The sequence below is a fragment of the Rhinopithecus roxellana genome, chromosome 14, assembly GCF_007565055.1.
Source record: "Rhinopithecus roxellana isolate Shanxi Qingling chromosome 14, ASM756505v1, whole genome shotgun sequence".
Taxonomy (NCBI): Eukaryota; Metazoa; Chordata; class Mammalia; order Primates; family Cercopithecidae; genus Rhinopithecus; species Rhinopithecus roxellana.
In genome coordinates, this window is record NC_044562.1 from 58,166,620 (window position 1) to 58,181,192 (window position 14,573).

General features: G+C 52.6%; 2 protein-coding genes across 9 annotated transcripts in view; one reads left to right on the plus strand and one right to left on the minus strand.

Annotated features, from left to right (window-relative positions):
- Positions 1 to 198: 198 nt before the first annotated feature.
- DUSP28 (dual specificity phosphatase 28) lies at positions 199 to 5,871 on the minus strand. Of its 8 annotated transcripts, none has more exons than XR_004053314.1 (4): positions 4,971 to 5,871; positions 4,140 to 4,717; positions 2,874 to 2,960; positions 1,653 to 1,954 (listed from the first exon to the last, which is right to left on the minus strand). XR_004053314.1 is itself a non-coding variant. In XM_010359133.2 (2 exons), the coding sequence occupies exons 1-2, from the start codon at positions 5,361 to 5,363 to the stop codon at positions 4,580 to 4,582; spliced, it is 531 nt and encodes a 176-aa protein (XP_010357435.1). In that variant the 5' UTR covers positions 5,364 to 5,871; the 3' UTR covers positions 2,757 to 4,579. The 8 variants fall into 8 exon arrangements, 1 of the variants encoding a protein (XP_010357435.1); XR_004053312.1 differs by having other exon boundaries at positions 3,440 to 4,717; XR_004053317.1 differs by lacking the exon at positions 2,874 to 2,960 and having other exon boundaries at positions 199 to 1,949; positions 4,514 to 4,717.
- A 2,088-nt stretch (positions 5,872 to 7,959) lies between these two features.
- ANKMY1 (ankyrin repeat and MYND domain containing 1) overlaps positions 7,960 to 14,573 on the plus strand; it is a 74,899-nt gene continuing 68,285 nt past the window's right edge. The window contains 4 exon segments of the mRNA XM_010359127.2: positions 7,960 to 8,094; positions 8,607 to 8,769; positions 10,763 to 10,952; positions 12,450 to 12,593. Of these exon segments, the coding sequence (XP_010357429.2) occupies positions 8,624 to 8,769; positions 10,763 to 10,952; positions 12,450 to 12,593 (480 nt within the window). The 5' untranslated portion in view covers positions 7,960 to 8,094; positions 8,607 to 8,623.

Sequence of the window (14,573 nt, forward strand, 5' to 3'; positions counted from 1 at the left end):
GGGCCAGGAAGAGTGGTGCCTCCTACTTCTCTCTGGTGGTGCAGTACAGGTAACAGAGGCCACAGCACCTGTGTGGGCAGCCACGCAGGGCCTGGGGCCTTAAAAATTAAGGATTGAGTCACACCACCAGGTGAAGGCCACAAGCAGCTTAGGCACTGGCTGAGGGTAGAACATGGAACGAGTATTGGAAAAGACAGATAAGAGCCAATCACAGTATTTTAATCATTCTCACATACAGAATATAACTACATGTATGTGTATATATTAACCAATGACTACATTATCTGTGATTCACATGTATTACACACATTTTCCTTTTCTTTTCCTACTCTTACTTAAGGAGTGTTGATTCTAGGATAGTCTTTAGGCCACAGGATGTCCAGGAGAGGTTGTGTCTGAACTAGAGAAGGAATCAACATGCTCAGATGCCTCCAGTGGTGGCTTATGGGGCTCCACCCTCCCAAGGTGGGAGAGGCAGCACTTCACGGGCTTGACAGTAGCTATGTGACTTTAGGTTGGGGTGCAGTGTTGGTGAAACAGGTCAAAGTAGAAGAGGGGTGCAGATGCTGAAAGCCCCCCAGGTTTCCTCACCGGGCCGTCCGTCAGCACAGCCTCCTTCTCCCCTGCCTGTCACAGTAGGGGCTTCCCATGTTCGGTGCCAAGATGAGACCAGTGAGCGGGAGGTGGGAGGAAGGAGATGCCCTGTGGCTTCAGCAGTTGGTAGGCAGGAGGCTCTGCTGGCACCTCCAGGCATCCTCCAGAGCCAGGACATCAGGCAGTGAGGATCTGGGTGGCAGGTCCCTGTGACTCCCCTGTGTCCCATCTCCTGTCCTTGGCTCCCAGCCTTCTCCCTGCATTCAGTTTCTTTCTGCCCACAGTTCCATAAGTGGTTTAGATTTTCCTGACCAAGGCTTGTTTAATAAGCTGAGCTGACCACAGGGAGAGGACGGAGCACGTGGTGGTACAGCACGTGGTGGATGGAGCATGTGATTCCTTCTCTAGTTCAGACACAACCTCTCCTGGACATCCTGTGGTCTAAAGACTATTCTAGAATCAACACTCCTTAAATAAGAGTGGGGAAAGAAAAGGAAAATGTGTGTAATACATGTGAATCACAGATAATGTAGTCATTGGTTAATATATACACATACATGTAGTTATATTCTGTATGTGCAGGTGGTGCAGGGGTCTGTGCAGTCTGATGCACAGACCCCTGCCCCACCATCAAGAGGGGACAGAGACCCTCTTGAGCTGCATTTCAGGAAGATGGAGCTTAACTGGGAAAAATGAAAACTCAGTGTGGAGGCAGGTGCACTGGGCGGCCGTGGTGCAGCGGGACCATGGAGCTCGGAGGTCACTGGCAGCAAGACCGCGGACCGGGCCCTTCAGCCTGCCACTGAGGCGGAGGATTCTCTTGTGAAGAAAGCAGTAGGAACGATGGAAAACCATACTTCCTAGAGAGGCATCTGGAGCAGTTTTAGTTTTGATTGCTGTTATTACTACTGATAACTGAGCAAAAGTGGTGACGATGCTCGAGAGAAATTTCTGCAACCCATAGTCAACAATTGTATGTACAGTCAAGTACAGTGTGTGGTCATTTCTCCCTCAATTTTTGAATCTGCAGTTTACCAAAGCTGCCAATGCTTTCTTGTTTATTACTTTATTGCAGCAAATTCCAGATGTGTCTCCAACGGGAAATATACAACCCTCTTGCCTGTGATGATGATGATAATGATGATTTCAGGCATTAAAGAGGTTATACATTATAAATGACATGCAGACAAAATAATTAAGGAACACAAGACTGTTATGACAGGATTCACAGCACACGATTAAGTGGAAAGAGGTGAATGTGGTGACACTGTGAAGGCGAACGGGGAGCTCCTTCCTGCAGACACAGTCTTCATGTGTTCCAGTGAGCCTCAGTCGATGAGTTTATATAGCAACATCTAATCTGGAAAGAGACAAATGTAAGACATGGCAGGCTTTGCCAGAAACAGCTGAAATGCAAACAGAAAACCAGCTGTTAGACCTATCTGGAAAAACAGACTGTGAAGCACCTGATCATCATTTCAATAGCTGAGCTTCGGCCTTAGTGGTAAAAGCCCTGTTCCAGTTGGGACTGACCAGGTCTTTTTTTTTTTTTTTTTTTTTTTTTTTTTGAGACGGAGTCTCGCTCTGTCGCCCGGGCTGGAGTGCAGTGGCCGGATCTCAGCTCACTGCAAGCTCCGCCTCCCGGGTTTACGCCATTCTCCTGCCTCAGCCTCCCGAGTAGCTGGGACTACAGGCGCCCGCCATCTCGCCCGGCTAGTTTTTTGTATTTTTTAGTAGAGACAGGGTTTCACCGTGTAGACCAGGATGGTCTCGATCTCCTGACCTCGCGATCCACCCGTCTCGGCCTCCCAAAGTGCTGGGATTACAGGCTTGAGCCACCGCGCCCGGCCCTGACCAGGTCTTGTTAAGAGGCAAACAGCTTAGAAATGCTCAGTGGACTGACTGGGCACGGTGGCTCACGCCTGTAATCCCAGCACTTTAGGAGGCTGAGGCGGGCAGATCACGAGGTCAGGAGATCGTAGACCATCCTGGCTAACACGGTGAAACTCCGTCTCTACTAAAAATACAAACAAATTAGCCGTGAGTAGTCGCGGGTGTCTGTAGTCCCAGCTACTCAGGAGGTTGAGGCAGGAGAATGGCATGAAGCCAGGAGGCGGAGCTTGCAGTGAGCCGAGATGGCGCTACTGCACTCCAGCCTGGGTGACAGAGTGAGACTGTCTTAAAAAAAAAAAAGAAAAAAAGAAATGCTCAGTGGATCACTGCCATAGCTGTTTACACTGGATTTGAAACCAAATTCCTGCAGAATTCTGTCAAATCACCTCGAGATCAGAAAGTGACAATGTGTGGGTCTCCCTTTGGTTCCTGCTGCTCTGGTCATGTCCATGGTGAGCTGTGTGGGAGCCGTGCTATGGAATAAAAAGTATGGTGACATTTGGTCTGCAGTTTACCAAAGCTGCCAATGCTTTCTTGTTTATTACTTTATTGCAGCAAATTCCACGGCATTGTGTTTGACATACTGGTATTCATCATTGTATAACAGAACCTTATCCCCATTAGTCTGCTGGTCACTATGGAAATTGTGAAATATATTCAGGCCCAGTTTATAAACCAGAATCAAGATGTGCATTATAAACTAAATAGTGTCCACACTGTGGTCAGCACATTCAATCTCAGTGAAGAACTTGAGCAGGTAAAATATTTATTTTCTGATAAAATGGGAACGCTCACTTGCAATATTAAGAGATTTAAGAATTGTACCACTGCAGGTGTAATTTATGGTGCAACACCTTCTTCCATCCAAGCCCTGAGATTTTAATGACCACAATTTATTTGAGAACATTGAGAATGGCCATCCCACAGAAAACTATATAGAACAATTTGTTACCCTGTTATCTGCGTGCCACACTGTTACCCCTGAGAGAGATGGAACTATGTAATCTACCAGGCTTCCTCCCCAGATGAAGCAGCTTTAGTGAAAGGAGCAAAAAAACTTGGCTTTGTTTTCACTACAGGAACACCATAGTCTGTCACCATAGAAGCTATGGGAGAAAAATTCACTTTTGAAATTCTTAATGTCCTGGAGTTCTCTAGTAATAGAAAAAGGAGGCCAGGCACGGTGGCTCACGCCTGTAATCCAAGCACTCTGGGAGGCCGAGGTGGGTGGATCACGAGGTCAGGAGATTGAGACCATCCCGGCTAAAACGGTGAAACCCCGTCTCTACTAAAAATACAAAAAATTAGCCGGGTGTGGTGGCACGTGCCTGTAGTCCCAGCTACTCGGGAGGCTGAGGCAGGAGAATCGCTTGAACCCGGGAGGCGGAGGTTGCAGTGAGCCGGGATTGCGCCACTGCACTCCAGCCTGGGCAACAGAGACTCCGTCTCAAACAAAAAAAAAAAGAAAGAAAGAAAAGGGATGTCCGTAATTGTCCGAATTCTTATAGGACGACTCCAGCTCTATTGCAGAGGGGCTGGTGAAGAGAATATTTCCCCAATCCCCCAAGTTGCCCTTCAACAATGTCTTCGTCAACTTGGCTCTCTAGCTCTAAATGTCCCACGTGGGTATGCATTTTCTCAAACAGAAGCACCTGTGGTCACGCAGGAAGAACTAGTCCATTCTTAGGACACTACTAAAAATAAACGCAAGAAGAGTTGTTTTTCCTGATTTCACCTATGACTCAGATTCTGATGACTGTAGTCTGTACTCATGTCCTTCAGTGAGAGTGGTAGACCGCGCTGGCACTCCCAAACACTCAAGATTCTGGGGTATAAATAATGGAGGACCCCTATTTGCTTTTTCTTAATTTGTCTTCAGTGTTTTACCAAATGTATTTCTTTTTGTGTCTGTAAGATAATTTGTTCATCAGCTCAGCCAGAAATATAAAATTAAAAGCACTGTGTTTCACACACACACAGAAAGGAAAACTCGATGTGACAGTGAGGAAGGAGGGTAAAGACCAGCCTCCAGTATCAGTGCAGGAACATCCTTCCTCCAGGCAGTAGGCCTTCAAGATTCAAGCTTCAAGCCTCAAGCCTCAGGGCCCAACCCTAAAGCTGGGGGCTCTTCCTGCAGGCAGGACTGTGCCTGGAGGGCCTCCTCATACTTCTGGAGCTGAGACCAGAAGCCCGGGTTGGGTTCCGCTACCGGGCGAGCGCTCTTCACCATCTGCAAACAAGAAGTGCATTGAATAACCCCGAGTTGCCCTAATGGCCAGAAAGGGCCAAAGCGGGCCCCGTTCTAAGAGTGGGCCCCGCCCAACCCGGAAGTGCCTCTCCGCTTCCCTAAGCCCGCCCTTACGAGGGAGACCCGCCCCTCCCGGAAGTGCCTCTCCCAATCCCGAAGCCCGCCACGCCCGGAAAACCCGTCCCCGGAAGACACGGCCCTGTCGAAACACCGGTCCCCTTAAAGGCCCGCCCACCTGGAAAGCCTGCGCCAGGCTGAGGCCTCGGTGCCGCATAAGGTAGGCGGTGCAGACGGCGGCCGAGCGGCTGCGGCCGTTTTTGCAGTAGACGAGGCAGGCGCCGCCGCCGCGCACCGCGGCCTCCATGGCGGCGCACGTGGGCTCCAGGTGCGCCAGCAGGTCCTCTGCTGGGTCGTCGAACACGGGCACGCGCAACTCTGCCACGCCGAGCGCGCGCGGGCCGGGCTGCTGGCGGGAGACGTTGACGCACAGCGTGACCCCCGCGCGCGCCAGCTGCTCCTCCGCGCCCGCGGCGCGCGCGCTCCCGAGGAAGAGCGAGGGCGCGACTCGCACGAACGGCGGCGGCACTGGCGAGGCGGTCACGCGGCGTCCCGCGTCTCCCGGCCCCATGGCGCCTGCCGAAGAGTCTGCTTGGGGCTCAGGCGCCCGCCCTGAGGATCTATTTTTGGGGCTCAGGCACCCACCCAGGAGTCTATTTGTGGGAGCCGGGCGGGCCGCCGGGCGCCCCCGGGTCCTAGAGGCCTCCGAGGTGGACCAGGCCGGGGCTTGGGCCTCGTGGGGGCCGGGGCATGGCAGAAGGCTTAGGCCTCGCCAGGGCTCCGGCGCCTTGGACCGCTCTGAGTGCCCTGTTCGCCGTCCTCAGGCTCCGTCCTTCCTGCCCCGGCGACCTGCGGTACCGGGCTCGCGCCTGCGCCGAGTGGCGTCCCTGTCCGCTCTACTGCGGTGCCTGGCGCGGAGGCGTGGCTCGGCCCGGGCTGCCCACTGCGTGCCCCCGTCGTTGGGCTAGGGCCCCGTGGTTGCCCCGTGCCTGTGGACGCCGGGCTGCGTGGTTCCCGTGTCTTCCCCCTTTCCCTAGTGACTGCGTCGTCGGCTTTACGTTTATTCCTTTTTGTGACCCGCTTTGTAACTGGTGCATTTTTTTCTGTGTATTATAACACATGACTCGTAAAATAAAACTAATTTCTCTTTTCATCACTTCTTCATAGACCACACTATTCCTTTTGCTCTATCTTAGTAATGTATTGGGGTCAGCATTGTAACTTTAAAAAATTTAGTGTCACTTAATGTCCATGAAGTTGCCATTTAAGATCCCTTCAATTTTTCTGACGTCTGGTAATTTCAGGGAATGGATACAGTGAGAAGCAACTGTCTCACAGCCCTGCAGACATTTAGCGATTGAAGTCTCAGCTTTAGAAGTCTCCCTCGGGGTTATCTTCATTGCTTTGTGCCATCAGCCATCTAGCACTGGTAACTGTCAGATCTTTATTGCAGCCTGGGGTTCACTCTTGAGCTAAAGACTCAAATATGTCTGCAGCCAGGTCTTCACCGGTTGCAGCTCCAGACATCACCTCCGTGGAGGTCTTAACAGCATCTGTTTCCCACTTCCTCCACCCTAAGGAAGGACTCCAGCTTTCCTGGGATGGAGAAGGAGTGGAATTCCCTTTTTTTCCCCATAGTTCATGGGAACCATTGATTAGGTTGGGACACTGTCTCCCTCCACCTTCTAGGAGTTGGCTCTTCTCTGGCCAAAAGTAAAGGCCACACTCCTGTGACTGCTCTGGGAATGGGCTTGGTGTCTAATAACCCATGGAGAGAGCACTTTGGAAGGCTCCTCTGTTCTCTCATGACCATAAGGGGAAGCCAGGCTTGGGTGAAAGCAGAGGAGATGGGAGAGCCAAGGTCCTTGATGCCACTGTTGGGCCACTTAAATGAATCGAACAAAACCTGAAGTCCCTCCTTGTGGACTGTTTCATGAATCATCACCCTTTATGGTTGGAGGATGGTTGAGGCGGGTTTTCTGCTCCAAAGCCTGCTACTTGAACCATCATGCTCCCACACCATTGAGCTAATTCATCCTAAATGTCTCTGCACCTTATTGCCACACACAGTCTGGGCCAGCCTCTGTCTCCTGGACTTGGTGCTAGTCCCCCACAGTGTAACCAGAATGTACTTGCTAAGAACGGAGCATTTCTACATGTTGGTTCTGACTCCTTAGCAAGTTGTAATTCACAACTAATGTGGGTTGTGAAATCAATTCTGTGGGTCATGATAAGCATTTTAGTTTTTAGAGAAATAGACTACATGAAAATATTAGAGTGCATGCATGTAGTATGGTGAACTTTTAATGAAACATTTTTCTGAGTTGTTTGTACTGGGTCGTGGTATGAGGTTTTACAGTAGAGAGAAGTGAACTCAGAGACAGGCACTGGCATGTGGAGGCAGTGCCCCTAGAACCCCAGAATCCTGGCCCAGCCTTAGTCCCTGGAAAGTTAGTCAGTGGGGAGGGCCAGGGCATCGGCCCTTCACACCCCCTGCCCTGTTCTCAGAGGCAGTCTGTGTTGAGAAACGCAAGCCCTGCCCCTCCAAGAGCCTCTCCTCTTTTTCCAGGAAGGCCCAGCTGTTTCCCACCGTGGTGCCTCTGTACATCCCAGTCCAGTTCCTGAAATGCGCTCTGTAGCCTAGAGAGCTCCTGTGCATCCTGTGAAGCCCCATCAGGAATGCTCTCTCCAGCAGGCCTTCCCTAAGACCCTTGGTCCAAGACAGCCAATCCTTTTTCTCTGCGGTGACTCCTGCGGCCTCCCTCATCTCGTTCCCTCCGCAGGCCTCGAGCTCCCCTTGCGCCCTCCACATTTACCGAATGGACAAAGGCTGGGGCTGCAATCAGGCAGGGCTTGATCAAGCTGTGGCTCCACGTGCCAGGTGATCAGGGCAAGTTAACACTTGGGCCTTAGTTTCCTCAGGTGTCCCACGGCGCTCCCCGTGCCGCCTTCACGGGAGGGTTGGGGGAATTTAGCGCTTTCTCTACCAGGGGCACTCAGCCCAGGGGCTGACCGGGTAAGCCGGAGGCTGGGACCCAGGCCGGGCTGGCGGCCGGGACCGGAGCCGCTGAAGTCACAGAGGGCGGGCACGCCCGGGGGCGGGGACGGGTGCGTCCTGGCGCGGGGATTGGTGGAGCCGGAGAGTGGCCGCGGGCACGGGGCGGGGCTGTCTCCGGGGAAACGCGACGCTCTCCGGAGGCGCAGGGCTGGCGAGCAGTCGGGGCGGGAGCGCTGGCGTCCGCTGTGGCTGCGGTCCCGTCGGTCTCCGTGCTGTCCGACGCGAGCTCTCCGAGCCTTGCTTGGTGCGGTCCCGCGGCAGGGGCGCTGGGAGCCGGGGCTAGGGGGATCTCGGAGCTCCGTGGGGCGGTGGGTGGGGGCCAGGCTCGCCGTCCCCACCCCGGGGAGGGGCCGAAGGGCTGGGGGCGTGGGGTTAGGTGAGCGCGGCGTCTCCCGAGCGCTCTGGCTTCCGAGGCCCGCGGCTGAGACCCGCTGTAAGCGGCGCTCCTTGGACGACAGTGGGCGCGGGCCCGGCCCGGCCACGTGACCGCGACCGCCCTTGCTGTGATTCCCGCCCACGAAGGGACAGGGACACCTGGGGACGCGGGCGAAGTTTGCCCATGGTTCCGACTGGCCTCCCTGAGGACTCCCAGGGATGGTGGCCCGGGGCCGGTGGGTGGCGGCCCAGGCTCCGGCGCGGTTCAGGGCGGGTCTTGGGTTCTCTGAGGCGCAGGGGCTGCGGGGGCGGCCTTGGGCGCTCTCCGAGTTCCCGGCGGGAGCCCTGGGGGCAAATGTGCGGTCCTGACGTTGCTTCCAGGTTGGAAGACCACAGACATGGAAGGCGGCCGTGCCTCCTTTAGCTTAGACGACCAAGTCTCCGGGGCTGCCAGCCCCCAGCGCCCGCTGGAGGGGAAGGGCGGCGAGACCTCCGCTGCCGAGGAACTGCGGCCCCTGAAGAATGACGCTGTCTTCGCCACACGGTGCGGGGGACTCTGGCAGGGAGGCCCGACCCTGACCTGGGGCCTGGGGTTAGCCGGGATTCTCCTTAAGGCAAGCAGTAAAAATCGCTGAACTGTGTTACTCCCTGAGAAACTAGTTTCTGGAGAAATCCGAAAGCCTCACCGCTGTATCAGCAGCCACTGAGGAAAACGACAGCAGATGGTCATGGGAACCTTCTCCTGGCCCCGCCTGCGCGCTCTGCCACCCGTGTCGCCGCCTAGTGGAGGGAGGGGGCGTTTCCCTCACGAGCTTCACAGCTCTGTCGTTCACAGCAAGGGCTGCTTTGAGCCAGGGGCTGCCCCGGAGCCTCACTGCAGCATCCCAGGAGGTCCCTGTCACCCCATCGTGCTTGTCCCTGTTTGTGGGCCTCAAAACTCAGTCCCAGCCCTGGCCCAGTGTGATGGGTATTGAGGACCAGCCTCAACGCCACCCGTAGGGTACCCAAACTCTGGTGGAGACAAAGGATTGAAAAGAGACAGGTTAAGAGTTGAAAGGTGGGGAGCCAGGGGGCCAGTTGCAAAATGGAGGCTGCAAAAGGCTCAGAGCTCCGGTCTCCACGCTATTTATTGACTACAGTCACTTAGATCTGAGAAGCAGATGTTCAGGGTGAAACTGTGAAAGGGTGGCAGTGCGTCATACACATAATCTATAGGAGTAGCAGTTTAAATGAATCTCCTTTGTGCTCAAACAACATATCTTTAACTTACTGGAGAGTAGCTAGTGGGAGCGGCTTCACTAGGAGCCTGCACGTCTGCCCACATTCCAGTGCTTCAAAGGAGTGTCTTTCTACTCCAACACCATGTTTACAGATAAAAGACCGGATCTTGCTCTGAGCGTGGGAACATGATGGCGATTAGGAGGATTTCCTCCTCAGAGGCCTCTTGTGGCTTTCCACAACTTACTGTCCCATATTTTCATGGCCAGTTGATACAGCCACCCCACAAACCCTTTTCCCACAAGCCCTTTTCCCAACAATGGACTTTGGGAGGTGGCTGGGTTTAGATGGAGTGGTGAGGATGGAGCCCATGATGGGATGAGTGTACCTATGAGAAGCGGAAGAGCCCAGAGTTCCCCCATCCTCTCTCACTACCATATGGGGAGCCAATGAGAAGGCAGCTCCACAGGCCAGGAAGAGGACCCTCCCTAGGCAGGGACACTGCCGGCACCTTGGCCAGGGACTTTCGCCCTGCACAGCTGAGAATGGAAGGCCCTTTGAGATGCCCCGTCCATCTGTGGGGGTCTCAGATGCTCCATCCATCTTTTATGGTCTGAGGCACCCCGTCCACCTGTGCTGGTCTGGGACGCCCTGTTCTTCTGTAGGGGTCTGAGACACCCCATCCATCTGTGGTGGTCTGAGACACCTTGTCCATTTGTGGGGGATCTGACATGCCCCATCCATCTGTGGACGCCCTGTGAGTTATGGCAAATCCACCCTGGTTTGTGCTCCCCTGTGTTGCAGCATACTCCCCAGCCCTGCATCCATCCATCTGTCCACCCATCCACCTGTCCATCCTAGTATGAGCTGGCTGCTTCTCAAGATGCCTTCCGACCTTCCATGGGTCCACATGTATGGGCAGTCTGCTTTCTGTCCAGCTTGGGGCTGGCACTGCTGGCTCTTGAATGAGGACCCTGCTGTGGGCACTCATGTCCTACAGGCAGCTGGAGTGGGACAGAGGGCCGTCGATCTCAGGAGATGCTGCCAGCAGGCCTGGGCTGGACAGGCCGACGGGCCTGGCAGCATCTCCCCTATCCGTTGGCGCCTTAGTATGCATTCCACTTCCTTTGTGACCTTGGGCCATCGCTGTACCCTCTGTGCCTTGGTTTTCTCTCCTGTGGAGTGGGGATGCAGCAGCACCTGTCCCGGGGCTGTAGGATGAAATGAGATGTTGAGTTGTGCTCAGGGGTTGTGCTCAGCACTCACTGAAGGCACTGCAGCCATCTCGCTCTTCCCTCCCTCTGCTCCTGTCCTTTTAGGGATGTTTTAGCATCCTCTGAGAAGGAAGAGGAGGAATCTGAGGGCCCGCTGAGGGCGCAGGACCTGAAGGAGGCCTACATCCAGCTTGTCCAGGGTGTGCAGGAGTGGCAGGATGGCTGCATATACCAAGGGGAGTTTGGGCTGAACATGAAGCTTGGATATGGCGAATTCTCTTGGCCCACAGGCGAGGTAACTGCTTCCACACTTTCTCCGACTCCTCCCCCAGAGCCTCTGGTGGCTGGCCTTTCTCCTTCCAGGAGTGATGGGACAGGAACTCTTAGGCCCATCAATAGGAAGGATGCTAGGCTAAAGTTTTTCCTTCTTGAGAAATGTCCAGAGAAAAGCATCTTTCCCAGCTTCCAGAATCACACCCATGGTTTGCTGGGGTCCGCAGGATGAGGAAGCTGTGACTTAAGAAGGTAAGTTCTTATTCTGGGCAAACGTTTTAAAATTATGAATTACCATAGCAACTCGTACGTTTACCTTGGTGAAACTACCTGTGTCTAGGCTTAAGCAGAAGGCAGCGAATGTTCTAAAAGACAAAATGAGGACAAGTTTTGCACCCCCAGGCTAGGTCCTGAGCCCACATTCAATGCAGCTGAAACTGAAAAGGCCTCTGTTGGTGCTTGTAATGGAAAGTGCAGGGGTGAGGTAGCCTCAGGCCTGCCTGGATCCAGAGTTCTAATGATCTAACTAGGCCCTCTCTCTTTCCATTTCCACGAGGGGGTTCTAAGACTGACCTTGTTCCATCTGCCCAGCTCCTGGGGGTGGCATCTAACACCCCTGGGAAAGAGAAAGGCCCCAGCAGGATGCTGGTCTGGCTTGGGGATGCATGAACTGGTCAAATCCATCAAGGTGGGGCAGGGGTAAGGCATCTTCTGGATGGCCAGGCCTGGCCCAGGCTCTGGGGCTGGGTCCCTTGGGGAATCCTCTCTGTAGGGAGAGGATATCTGTTGTCAGAAGAAAGGGAAGGGATACGAAGCTGTGAAAACTGCCATGCCCTGCACGTCGGGGTCAGGTCTGGGTGGACTGTGAGCATGATGGCTGTGTGTGCACTCCAGGCCCATCCTGTTTCTCAGAAAAACGTGGTGCCTGGCACTCAGCATGAGGGTCTCCTGGCTGGAAGCCCTTGTCATGAATGTCACATTCTGTTTCCCTCCGGGGGCCTTGGTAGAGGGGTAGTCTCTGACACACTCACCCCTGTTGTTTGTGGAGCTTACGTGTCCAACCAGTGATGAAGAGGCATAAATCAGAGTCCTGCCCTGTGCCCACCGGGGCCCAAAGCCAACCTCCAGGGCCAGCCTGTCACCTGTGAACCTAGCAGGGAGCTCAGCAGCATGGGGCTCCTGAGTGGGGACAGGACCCCCCAAACCTAAAGTCAAGGTCACCAGGGAGAAGGCAGGTCTGTGCTCTCCTGACTCAGGATGTCTAGGCAGTTTTAAGCCTCCCCACAGTCCCCCACCTGCGGAGAAGAGAGGGAGCCTGGCTGTCGGGTTGACTGCCTGGTAATCCCTCTGGGTGCTTCAGGTGCCAACTCTAATAGTTGCATGCCAGGCACCCCTGAGTTCTGCCACAGCCCCGGGTGGTCCCCATTCATTGCCAACCAGGCATGGTGGCTTGGCCTCAAGGGCATCCCGTCAGGTTCTGGAAGAGCAGCAATTTCTCACCAACTTCTCCATCTCACAGTCATACCATGGGCAGTTTTACCGGGACCACTGCCATGGCCTGGGTACCTACGTGTGGCCAGATGGCTCCAGTTTCACGGGCACATTTTACCTCAGCCACCGGGAAGGCTACGGCACCATGTACATGAAGACACGGCTCTTCCAGGTGAGGGGGCTGCCATGTGCTTGGTTGGGGGCAAAGCGGCTGTGTGTGTCTAGGCCACTGGACAAAAAGATATTTAGGTACTGGGGAAGTTTATTTAACTACAAGCAACTTTTTTACTTTTAATGATTAAAATGGTACCAATAATAAGGGTATAGACAGAAAATAAAAGCCTCCTTGTATTTTACTCCCCAGCGGGATACCAGCAAATCGTTATCTATTCTTTAGATGTAAGAAATGCACGTGTTTATTTTTAAATATGTAAACTGGATCACTGTACACATCATGTTTGAAATGTGCCTTTTTAAATGGATAACACGCCTGGTCTTTCGAATACAGATGCCTTTTCCCCCTTTTATTACAGTATAATTTACAGTAAAATTCCCCCCTTTTAATATATAGTTCTGAAAGTTTTGGCAGTTGTGGGGTTGTGAAACTACTACTGCAGTCAGGATATAAAAAGTCCCATCACCCCCAAAATATTGCCATGGCCTTTGTCATAAATGTCTCCTTCCAACAAACTGTGGCTGATCTATTTTGGCCTAGAATTTTGCCCTTGAGAGAATGCCATATTAATGGTGTCAACAGAAAAAAACAAACTCCGCAAAATATTTTAGAGAGGTTTATTCTGAGCCAATATGAGTGGCTGTTACTGAAACACCAGGGGTTCGCTCTAGGTCTTTCTGCTTCCTGCACAGAAAGCCAGTCACTGAGACAATGAGTATTGCCAAGGAAGAAGGCTGTAATTGGCAGGTGCAGCTGAAGAGATGGGAGCTCAATCTCAAATCCATCTCCCTGACTAAAACTAGGGGTTTATATAGCAAGGAAAAAATGTAATAATGTGTGAGAAAGCAGGAACTTGGGATAGGCAAGGAAGCAATCATGGTGAACAAAGGGCCTGGAGTCACATTGAATGCCATGATCTGGTGAGTTTTAGTTCATTGATAGTTTTTGAGACTGCGTTTCAGGTCTTTGATACTTTTTGAGAGTCCTGAAGGTCTTCCTGAGGAAGGAACTCAGATAAAACAAATTTAAGTTTCAAGCTTTAAGACCAGAAGAGTCAGTTTTTATGTTTATCTGGAAATAACTCTCTGTAGGATTACTGGGCTGGTTTCAGTCCCCCCTTTTTATTTATCAGTTCCTCAAATGGGGAATCAGGTCGTGGATCTTTCTGGCTGCTCCGTGCTGAGGAGAGGCGTTGTGGGCAGCTCCATACCATGGGTGACCATGTGGTCACTTAGGAATCAAAGGTTAATATAGAGTTTTCTTCTTCTTTTTTTTTTTTTTTTTTTGTTGAGACGGAGTCTCGCTCTGTCGCCCAGGCTGGAGTGCAGTGGCCCGATCTCAGCTCACTGCAAGCTCCGCCTCTCAGGTTCACGCCATTCTCCTGCCTCAGCCTCCGAAGTAGCTGGGACTACAGGCGCCCGCCACCTTGCCCGGCTAGTTTTTTGCATTTTTTTTTAGTAGAGACGGGGTTTCACTGTGTTAGCCAGGATGGTCTCGATCTCCTGACCTCGTGATCCGCCCGTCTCGGCCTCCCAAAGTGCTGGGATTACAGGCTTGAGCCACCGCGCCCGGCCTAGAGTTTTCTTCTAAAAGACAATCTTTCTGTTTCCATTCCCCCACTTGCATCAAAGATAAATCACAGTAGGACAACCTACTTGCAAAATAAGCATCAGTTTTCTAGTGCCCTGATTACCCACACAAAGTGCAGCAAGAACCATGGTTCACATAGGCTATCCTGAACTGGCTTCACTGGAACCTCTCACAAGGCCATTTCAGTCAAAGCCTTGGGAAAATAACCTCCAACTGTGTCTCATTATAAAATAAAACAGATTCTTATTAAACATATGCAAACTAACACATTGCCATGAATTAAGAATATTCACAAATAGTTTAAAAATTCTGGAAAAATTAGGCAGAGAGAGAAATATGACTCAAATTTTGTTTACAAATGTATACTCAGTACACTTAAAGTATATT